The sequence below is a fragment of the Helobdella robusta genome (assembly GCF_000326865.2).
Source record: "Helobdella robusta unplaced genomic scaffold HELROscaffold_24, whole genome shotgun sequence".
Classification (NCBI taxonomy): Eukaryota; Metazoa; Annelida; class Clitellata; order Rhynchobdellida; family Glossiphoniidae; genus Helobdella; species Helobdella robusta.
This window is the reverse complement of record NW_008704261.1, coordinates 790,993-802,995: the sequence shown is the minus strand read 5'-3', so window position 1 is coordinate 802,995 and position 12,003 is coordinate 790,993. Positions and strand designations below refer to the sequence as shown.

Genomic DNA, 12,003 nt, shown 5'->3' with positions numbered 1-12,003 from the left:
GACATCCCACTACCACTATGATCGAGACTTTATAAATCTGTGATACGTCCGGTCTTGTTATATGGTGCAGAAACATGGCCAATGACAACCAAACTGGAACAACAACTTCAACGAACCGATATGAAAATTATTATATCAACAATTCAATAGAATAAAAAAAATAAAATAAAATAATGATAATTATTATGTTCATAAAATTTTAAGTTTCGAATAATGGTGTTAATGAGACGTGAAGATACAAACGGATTCAATTTAATTATATCCAATAATTCAACAACATACAAATAAGTTTAACTTTCCGAAATTTTGATTAATTTATCAACAATCTGACAAACTTTCCATAGTTACTTATAACAGTGATTACACGTCACCAACCACACTTTTAAATTCATGATACTACGATATGCAAAAAAAAATTTTATTTTATCTGTAACTATTTAATTACTTTTACTTTTTTTTAATATAATAATAATAATGTCAATTACAATTGAAATAGTTGAAGAATTTGATTTCAACTTGAATTATTAAATAATTTATTTAATATATTAATAAATCATAACATTTAAACAGAAAAAATATCGTTTGCTTTTACTACTGAAATAAATTTTAAAAACCTCTGTGTAACTAAATTTGGTTTGGGTATGTTATGTTGAAAGCATATATTCCTTTGTGTTGTAAGCTTTGGGGTGTTGAAAGATATTAGTTTAGGACATATGCACAGGAATTACATCTTAATTTAAAAATTATTAGTTGATTATTTTATTTATAACAATGAAAATTGATTGTTAGATTTTTTAAATATTAATAACATTTAATTTTTACAATAAAATTTTTACCAGTTTTTTTTTCGTTTTCTATATTCTAATTTAGTTTAGGAATGATGAGAGCCTTACTCTAATCTCTAATCAATGAAATGATTTGAAGTAAATGAAATCCATCTTCATCACGGTTCGTGGGTGCTGGTAAAATTAATGAAGAAATTTTTATTTCAGAAAAATGAGGATCACTAACGAACTAAATATAAATCTTCAAATTTTCTGATGCATCATAAAAATAGCAATATCCATTTAATTTAATTTAACGATTAACATTATATACAGTTATATTTTATAAACCTTATATAAATTAATGTTGAAAACAAAATAAATTTTAACAAACGATTTGAATGCAAATCGGCAGAGTCATTAACAAAACTTTGGAAAGGCGGAGATTTTTCTAATTATATCTCAGGTTTCTCTAAAACTAAAAATAAACCAAAATGTTCATGAATAATTAATTTTTTAAGAACTTACCTCCTGTCCAGAGGAAACTTGCCCGTTGAAAAAAAATTTCAATGTTAAAACGACAAAAATAGACAATTTTTTAATTAAATGTGAATAAATTGACAAATCCATAGAACTAATCAAAATTATTAGGCAGGTAACAATTCTTATGCCATATCCATTATATACATTGTTATAAGGTTATCATACGGCATTTATTGCGAAAGAAACAATTTGATATAAATTTGAATATATTTCACCGCTCTGTACTTTTATTTTGAATTGAGCGTAGTGGTTTTATATTATTGACGTTATATTATTTTACCATTTCATATTTTCAATTATTTATTATCTTGGTTTTGAATAAAAGAGTTCTCATTATTATTTCTCACTATTATTTTCAATATTATTATTATAAATACTTTTATTGTTATAACTTTGTTTAATTAAATATTTTCAACTATTATTATTTTTCAATTCGAAAATATATTTTGAAATTCTAATTATCCTTTATAAAATTTCAACAGTAAGATTGAAATATAGCATTTGAACTTGACATTGACCTGAGAGAATTTGAGTCCTCATTCATCATTCTATCGCCCACGTAGAACGTTTATTTTCAATTTCATGAATCCCTGTTGATAGAATGATAAACTGAGGTGAATTTTGAAAATTGATGCTACCAGTTAATTTTTCTTTGCGTTTTGGACTTTCTTTTTATAAATTCATGTTAAAATTGTTAACTAAATAACCCGCTTTATAAGCATTGCAACCATCACATTTTAAATTCGCTCCTACATTTTTTCAACAAAACCTTCTCAGACGATAATTAGTTAGTCAAAAGTTAATGTAATGTTCCGATGATAATTACTTGCATTGAATTTGAAAATCATCAGTGTCATAAACTTTATTCTCAAATTCATATTCGTCAGCATTCTTTTCATCAATATCATCATCGTCATAAACAAAACTTAACAATCATCATATCACCCGTCATTTCATTGTCGTTCCTACTTTTCTATCCTTCATCATCACTATCATCACTATTATCATCATTGTCATCATCATCATCAACGACATAGCAACAATCATCTTATCTACAGCCACCATCAACGCCTTCATCTCTATCGTTACTACGATTTGGTTGATTTTATTTCTTTTTTGATGATTTTTTTTTGACGGGTGGTTTCTTATTTTGGGAGGGTACATTTTTTTTAGATACTGAAGTAGGAGTTGAAGACGTCTTTTTACTTGAAGAATTCTGACCTTTTAAAAACAAAGGAAAATATTTTAGCAATATAAAAGACAAAATATTTCACACAATATCAATAAAAATTTATAGCATTTGTGATATTATATTACCACATTTCATTTGTCTTACATGATTGTTTTATACCTTATTAATTACTACTGGCTGTCGTCACATCAACACACAACATTTGTTAAGTTATACCGTTACGCTTGAGATTATATCACATTTTTATTTAATTCAAACGTAGCAGACGAAATTTATTTTATTTTTGAGTTCAAAGAAATTTCAACCTCATACCCGCCTACCTCGTGCTTCAAGTAATTTTGCATATATGTATACTATTTCAAAAACAATTTAAAGCTTTGTACTTAGGTGTCAAGTGCAAGTACTTAAAATCGGTTCTAATCGAGTACAAGCACCAAGTAAAAGTGTCAAATCACAGTTACAATAAAATTAATATATTTTTAATGCAACATTTCAAATTTTTTTATCTAATTTTTTCAGTTTAAAATACTGCGTACACTGCAGCAGAAAGATTCAGTGTGAATAAAATTATTGAAAGTTTTAAAATTGTGAAATCCACAAAATCCCATCTTTATCATATCTTTATTTAAATGTTCACAAAACTGTGTAAATAATTGAGACTGTCTTCAGACGTTTAATCTCTTATATATTTGTTCAACAAACATCAAATATTCAGGGTTTTGTGAAATGTTCAAAACGATTAATATTTAACATGATGAAAGTTCAGTCAGTTGTTTATATATTTCAGTTTGTTATACTTTTATAAAACATAATTATATTTCAACCCATCTAGTCAAAAATACTTGAAAGAGATTTTTTAATCTTTTGATAATGTAAAAAATTAAACAACGTTATACATATATTCATATTAATCATGAAATATGATAAAATCATCGTTTGTCAATAAAAATATTTTGAAATTTTTCAATTTCATTTCATTGTTAACCTTCACTCAATAAGAAAGTTTATTAAATGTTTCAATTAGAGAAACAATAAAATTGTTGTTTAGTTTGAAAAAAATATTTGATGTTTGTTGAACAAATATATAAGAGGTTAAACGTCTGAAGACAGTCTCAATTATTTACACAGTTAAACCGAGTCATTGCCCAATTTTTATTAATACAGAACTTTAATGAAAGATAGTTTTTTTTATTTAATGGAAAAAAAATGTTTTAAATTTAATACTAAAGTTTTTTAATATTCAAAAAAAACATTTGGTTATAAATTTATCATGTTATTTTTAACGACCGTCACTTTCAGGTATTTTAATGATTTTTTATACGAATAATAGCGGAACTTTTATCAAATTTCATTAAATATGGATAAGAACTATTTATGTTAAATTTATTTGCTTCATTAAAATCAATTAATTAATTAACTGGAGAAGGTGGTCACCGAGTCAGCTCAGTCAGTACGAGTGCAAAGTCTCGCACTGCTAATATACGATGGCATGGTTCGAAAACTGTCTGTCCGAAACTCAAAGATCATCAAACGCGTGTGATGCGGTGCTTGCACGACGTGTATGTGCGTCGTGTGGTTTGGATAGTGTGCAAGTCTTTGTAGCACGAAAGTTCAATTATAAGTATTTAATAACATGTACGCAGCTCTGCGTTTGACAGAGTTGCATTATAAAAAAGAAAAAACAATTATACCACTTGATGATCATGATTTTTCTGTTAAACACAGTTATTAAGTTTTCTCTTTTTTTAATTATTTCATAAAAAAAATGTTATCAATCAAGTAAATGCTACAATGGAAAATTATTATTGAATAAATAATAGCAAAATTGTCATCAATAGAAGAACAACGAAGTTAAATATTCAACCTTCGTCTGTCCTAGGATCCCCTTTCCTCAGTCCTTCCTCCAATCCTTCCTTGCTTGATTTTTTAGGTTTAGATTTTGGTTTCGGAGGATCTTTTGGTGCCTCAACAACTGGAGGAGTTGACTTGCGACGTTTAGGTATCGGGGAATCTTTTGGTGGATCTTCTGATGCCTCAAAAACTGAAGGAGTTGATTTGCGACGCTTGGGCACTTTCTTATTTTCTTTCTTTTCCACTTTAACGGGTTTATATGCTTGGAAGAAACAACCGATTGATTCACAGAGACAGGTGGACAATCGACTCGGATTTGGTGCTCCACAGCGAACTTTTTTACCGAAAAGATACCGATCGCTAGGAGTTGGGTTCATTGTAAATTGGGTTTCTCTCTGTTTATTATGCCGTTGCTTTTTTGAAAATATATTGCGCGAATATTCATCAGAAATTGGGGGGAAAATATGGGAAACAGTACGGTTTAGATCAGGCGGTGTGTTGGAATATGGTGGGTTAAAATACGTATTACTAGGCAGAGTAGGCTGCTTGTTATAATCTGAAAGGTACAGATAAGACGTACTCGTTGGACTGGATTGTTTACTTCTATATGGTTGGTAATGATAACTTGAGCCATTTTGATCTTGCTGATTACAATAACATGGTTGATCAATAAAAGTTTGATCATCATTTTTAACGGTCAATGTGACGTTGATCTTTATATTTTCATCATCATCTAGATAATATTCATTCTGTGTACATTTAATTACTGGCTGACATTTGGGAGAACATGATGCGCATTTTATTAGACAATTTGTAGGATAGGATGGAAGGTTCGCTGCTGGGGCATAACTGTGAGAATCAAAAGATGGTGAACATAAACTTTGCTGATTATAAATATATGGAATTGATGGCTGTGACCCAATCAAACCATAACGAATATCTTTCCATTTAAGATTACTCAATTCATGTGAATTTTTACCATGTTCTTTGCATTTGCAGTTGGGAAAGAGACAGTTTCTCGAATAATCGTTTTTGGTACAGCTTGGTTCAGTCGGCGAAAATCCACATGACGATTGTGAATACGGTTTTAATAAAACGGTGGGTCTTTTAGCACATACACAGGTCTGACAACCGGAAGTTCCATTGTTTAAATATAGGCTCATTTGAGGGCTTTCTGGCTCAGGCACAAAATAATGATGAGTATTCGGCGTAATTGCTCTTACAGGGTTTCCCAACATTTGTTGTTTAGTTGAATTATTTAAGAACTTTGCAGAATCTGCATACATCGATTGAGTATAGAATGGTAAGTTTCCGTATTTGACATCTGTGTTAACTTCATCATCATCATCATAATCATCATCATCATCAACATCATTCTGGTAATAGTTAAATTGTTTTAACTGTTCATGTTGATGCAAGTAACGACGGCTGGGTGTATGTTTTGGATAGATGAAAAAATAAGAAACGGGTTTACCTGAACATGGAGTGCATTTATTACAAAACATTTTTTACCAAAATTAAAATAGAAAATTTTTGGGCATTGGCAGGTTTCAAGCAAATTTAATGAATTAAAGTGATTTCCAATGAGTAAGAATTTGTGCTAATCTGTAAATGTTTATGTAGATTATGTGTTTTATTTGTATTGTAAGTTATAAGCTTTCGTGGGTTTGTGACAGTGAGAATTTTATACAATTTACATCGGTGTTTGTTGGAAATATCCAAATAGGATTTTTCAATGTTAGATGACTCATCGACACAAAGTTTGTTATCTTGCCAGTTGCGGTAGTTTATTATTTGTTTTGTTAAATCATGGTTTATGTCCATTATTTATTCATTTGACGCACTTCTTGGAGCTTTTTATAAATGTTCCTGGGCTCTTAAGTGTTGGCTTCAAATGTAACAAAAATCTGTTTAATGCAAATATTTTTTATACATATTAAAAAAGTACAAGAAAAAAATAAAAATTTTAGTCTAGTGGCTTTCCAGACTGCAAAGGCGGATCTAGCCAAAATAAGTGTGGAGAGCCAAAATTTGATGGTAAGCAAAAATTGAAAACACTTGGAGACGTTTTTATATGATTAACGGACAATTTTATGGCCATTTTTCTATTTAATGCTGTGTTTTCATATATAAAAACTGTGCTTTGAGTTTGCCAACTTTTAAAAAAAATTACAGCAAAATGTAAGTTGACTGTTGTTGGCCATGGCCCACCCTCAGTCCCCCTTAATCGGCCACTGCCAGTCTACACCATTTTTAACGGCGTTTTAAATATTTAACATGGGGAAGCACTCTTTGATGGCCACGATTGAAACCAGACTTTTTTGTTTGTAAACTTGCTTCTGCCAGATCAAAATAAAACGCGCGGAGAGATGGCGTAACGATGAAGCGCCTGGCACAACTGGTGCAGTGACTGGGTTCGATTACTAATAGATCCTCGTCTATCTCATGCAGTTCATGCGATGCGTTGTTAGAAAATTATTTTTACTCACACTGTTTGTTTGTTGTTGATACCGCAGAAAAAATATTCAAGAGAGAATCGTATTTAATAAATAAAAAAGAAGCAAACTATAAAAAAGTCTTTTGATGATTATTGTGAAAATGTTAGTCCCCTTAAATTAGCTAGAATTAAATCGTAACGGTTTAATATTAACATTTTTGTTGTTTCCATCAGCAAAATGAAATTGTTTTCATTTCAATGTCACATCAATTTTGAAGAATTATAGAAGAAAAAAATTTCATATCAGCATCTATAAATCTGAAATAATTTATAAATTTTTAGGAAAATTTGAAAGTATATAAATAATAATCTGATAAAAACACATATCAAAAAAGTCCACTTTGACGTTTCTAAGCCGTCTTCCTAATATATTAAACCGCATTTATCGTATTAACCTAAAACGTTTAACTTTTCAATAACATGCCTTTACAAGTTAGTTTTATTTAATTGTCTAATGAATTTGGATGACTCTACTTGCTGAGATAATGATTTGTTTGGTTGACGTTGAAAGATAAAACATCTGATGCTAACGTGTTGCTTCTTATATTTTATCATCCGGCTGCTCTCCTAATATTTCAATGGTCCTGCCAGAAATGTTTCTGCCAATGGCTGTAACGCGGAAGCTCTTATTTATTATTTTTAAACATCAAAGTTTATTTAAAATGTTTCTCAATATCGAATACAACACTAAAATATTTTAAACGTTAAATTATTTTATTTGTTATTATTTCGTTAACAATCAACTTTATTATCATAATTTATGCACGCCGGTCTGTTTTTATAAACATTAATTTTTTGGTCTCCTTTGTTTCCTGGTTTGTCAATTTTTTTGGTTATTTCATTTTTAATCGTACGAAAGATTGTTTACGTTTTAGTTGTTCGCATTCTGTTTGTAAACAGTTGGTTACGTCGGTTATGTTTAAATGTGAATTCAAGTTCAAGTTTTTAAATTAGTTTGAGATAAGTAAATTAAAATACCAAAAATACCGGTCGCAAATTGCGAATGTTAGACATAAAAAATAAATATTTATTGTTAGTTATGTTGAAGCTTATGGAATGGTTTCCTGTTAAATCAATGCAGATGTCGTAATAACTCGTACTGTAAAATTATATGTCAAGATTGATACAATATAGGTAGGATTGAGAAATTGTGTCATGATACCCGGTTTGAATGACCTCTAGAACTAGAATTAAAGTGTCTGATGTGTCAGGTGAAAAATTGTTTAAAAAACAAAAATATAGATGATGACTTTTACTTATTTATTTGAGTTGATTCTTACTAATATTAGTTTAATCTAATTCCATTTTTTCACAAAAAAAAGTGAAAGAGTCAGCCTAGCAATAAATGGTTATCTAGGGTTGACTCCGATAAAACAAGAAATAACATAGTAAGTAATCCAAAAAATGACACGATAACATAAATGAGTAAAATAAATGTCTTTTAAATTCTTCAATGTTCTTAAATTTTCATGAATAAACTTAGAAATAAAACATTGATACATTTAAACTTAAAAAATGAATAATATTAAAAATAAAATATTAATACATTTAATTTAAACAATTTAAAAATGTTCTCAACTTCTTTTTAAATTCTGTCAGATTATTAATTAATCTTAAATATTGTGGCAAATTATTCCATTTATAAGGTGCGTAATAACAAAAGTTCCTGGATGTTATTTTATTTCAATTCATTAATGTCTTAATTATATTATTATTGTTAGTTCTGTCAATCCTGGGGTAAGCTATAAATTTAATTGTATTAATTAACATTACATCAATTGAAATAAAAGTTTTATAAAAACCAAAACTACAAAACGTTTATTGACGTATGACAGTGTGTAGAAAATAGGAGAAAATGCTTTTTGCCATTTTTTCATATTTTTCATTAGCATTTTCATACAACAAATTATCCACGTTAAAATGATGAGAACATATTTTATTTCTTTCCAAAAACATGCATCATAAAAATAAAATTAAAATGTTCAAAGATCTTGTGATCATCACTTATTAAAGTATGAAAATAATGATAACAATAGTATTAATAATAGCAATAACCAGTATTCCTCGTCGTAAACATTACTTTCATCATCGTCGTCATCATCAAAAGTGCCGTTTTCATCATCTTCATCATCTGGTTTCTGCTGGTTTCATTTCTTTTTTCCAGGTTTTCCTTTGTCGGTTGCCTGTGGCTTACCGCCTTGAATGGTTATTTTATATCGGTGCAACGATTTTTTAAAACGTGGGTGTGTGTGCGTGTGTTTTGTATTTGTCTATATTCTTGCTTTACCAATTATGAATAAAAGAAATAAATTTTTATGTAATACATATGCATTGTGTCTGTGAGAGTGTCTTCATGTGTGTTTCTGCGTGTGTGTGTCTATTTTTGTGAGTATGTGTTTTAAAGAGTGAATCTGTTCATCATATCATTTGCCTCATCCGGTTTTTATGTTTCCTGTGTAAAGGCTATTTTGCACATTTGGGAATTTCACAAATTCGCTTTATATCTTTTTTTTAATGAAAATTTTTATAATTAATTTGTGTCAGTTATTCAGCTACCTTTTGGTGCTGAAGACTGGCCTGGCGAGTTAATTTTTTTTAAATTCATGAATACAAGTTATATGATGAAATAATGACTATTTTTAAATGATGTGCTTATTTTAGTTAACTTGAATTGTTGAATTATGTATGTTTGTGTTTGTACGTTTGAGTGTGTGTGTGTGTGTGTATGTGTGAGTGTGTGCGTCTACACATAATTTTACGTGGTCTGCGTTTCTGATCAAGAATTATTAATTTTTTTTAATAAATTTCCAGAAGTACCTACGATACCCACCCCCATACATAGCAGCTTAAATTTTGACAAACAATTTAATATTATTTTATTATTTTTTACAATAAAAATTTAAGCATCTTCAATAAAAAAATGTGACTAAAAATCACTAAATAATTTATTTATGTATTCACAACAATATATGAATATTTCTTCTCTTTTTTAATTAATTAAGGTTTCCTTTATTTATGAACTTGTACAAAATATTCTCTGCACGCAATAACTTTATGAATGAACTTTTAGCCTAACCTTCGTCAAGTGCTAATGTGCTAATTTTTAATTGCGATATTATTATATCTACATTTAAAATTATATAAGATATATAATTGAAAACATTATATAACGAATATTTAACAACTTTTTATCGCAATGTTTTCTTGCAAACATTAACGCCGAATTCAGTTAACAAAATCAGAAAATTCTTTCAGTTGAACTTCATTTAAAAGCGTTTTATTTAATCTTTATTAAAATCACAATCCTTTGTAAGTCAGTTGAACACAGGACAGTTAAACTTTAGATTATGCTAGTACCTTCTGTCTCTGAAATTTTCCATAAATTACAATATACAATTTTTAAGAAATATGTTGATTCTTAAATTTATGAGATCCCTTGAAACGCATCAAGTAATAAATTACAATAAGAAAAATTTCTCAAAATTCTCAAGACAATTAAAATTAAATCAATGGACGACAATTAATATAAATCATTTCCTGTTCAACATTTAAAACATCACAACATTTAAGATTACGATTTCCTAAAAAAAAAAAAAAAAAAAAAAATTCAACGTAACATAGTTCAGAGTTAAAATTCCATTGGAAATACGGTGATTATTTTATGACTAACGTGCATGCGGTTCGGTGCTTGCGCGTGCATACAATTGTGCATTTGGTAAATAAGGGGTGTTGTGGGTTTGATGTTTTTTTTTTAATACAAATATAAATGTACAGTTGAGTAGGAAATCATGTATATAACTCTGCACGGAGGTGTTTCTCAAATGTTGAAACTTAAATCTTTTACAAGAATTGTTTGGTTCTGCGTTTGTCAGATGTAAGAAAAAATATTATTTTAACTTGTAGATGTCAAAGGTTAGGAAAAATATTATTATAACTTATATAGATATTTGAGATATTTTTAGATATATTCGAATAAGACATTTTTTTACAATAATTTTTTCATTGTGCCATGCATCATAAGTTCATCGGTTCTAAATACAAGTATGCAAGATTGCACATGATGATGTAATCATAATTAACACTGAGGTCGTCTGTAAGGAAGCCACTTTATGCTTAAATACTAATGAATATTGTGTTGAAATAGGTTTCAAATAAATACAACAAATTTTGTTAATGGTTCATTTTTCGATGTTAATTTAACCTTCATCATCTGAAAATTTAAATCAAAACATGGAACGATTAATTAATTAGCAGAAAAACCAGGAATAAATTTTCAAAAACTATGTAGTGTTTGTTTACATTTGATGTGAAACAAACCAGCTTTGGCGTTTCAAATTTGCCGGTTATTTTATTTTGAAAATATATTTACAAATTCAAATTAGTTTTCTGAAATGACAAATGATAATCCTTTCACGCCAACTGGTTTCACACACCAAACACACACACAAATACACAGACACACACACACACACTGCTAAAAAAACGTTAGATATCAGAAAAGTTATGTTAAAAATAAAAAATTCCTTGAATTGTTTAAATAATAGATAATGGTAATTATAATTTAGGATTGCAATGAGCATATGTGTGAATAAATCCCATTTAAATTGTGCATTCGAGATATCGTTTACCATCGACATCTGAAAATTAAAACAAGTGTCGACACGTGAATTAATTTTTCAAACAATTTACCAAATATAATTTTTTATAAATGTAATTATTTTATTTTTCTTTCAATTGAAATAATTTTTTTTTTCAAAAGTTACACTTGAAAAGTAACTATTTACGTCAGAAACATAGCTCCGAAAGAAGGGTTTGGAGTCTTTAGCCCCGCCCACAATTTTCAATTTGGTTAGGGCTAAGGTTGAGTTTTGAAATATCTCCTCTCCATATGAAATATCATCACGTTAAACCGTTACAATTTCTAACGGCAATAAAATTTGTCGAGTTTTAATAAAAACCTATTTTAACGACGAAAACTAATTAAAAATAAGTGAAACCAAAAAAAAATCATCTTTTTGAAATTATAAACTTTCAATGCTTTCTTGCGAAGAGTTTTTGGCTACGCAACTTGTTCATACTATAAACTCTAACGACAAAAACTATTCCACTGTTAATCTTACTAATCCATTCATCTTTTATCCGTCCATTCCTAACCT

At 28.7% G+C, this 12,003-nt stretch overlaps 1 protein-coding gene across 1 annotated transcript; it reads right to left on the bottom strand.

Annotated features, from left to right (window-relative positions):
* Nucleotides 1-4,358: 4,358 nt before the first annotated feature.
* On the bottom strand, nucleotides 4,359-6,174 carry HELRODRAFT_172596 (hypothetical protein; the record flags this gene model as incomplete). The annotated part of the gene is made up of 2 exons (XM_009019261.1): nucleotides 4,359-5,674; nucleotides 6,048-6,174. 2 exons carry the CDS (start codon nucleotides 6,172-6,174, stop codon nucleotides 4,359-4,361), a joined length of 1,443 nt encoding a protein of 480 aa, XP_009017509.1.
* Nucleotides 6,175-12,003: the final 5,829 nt, after the last annotated feature.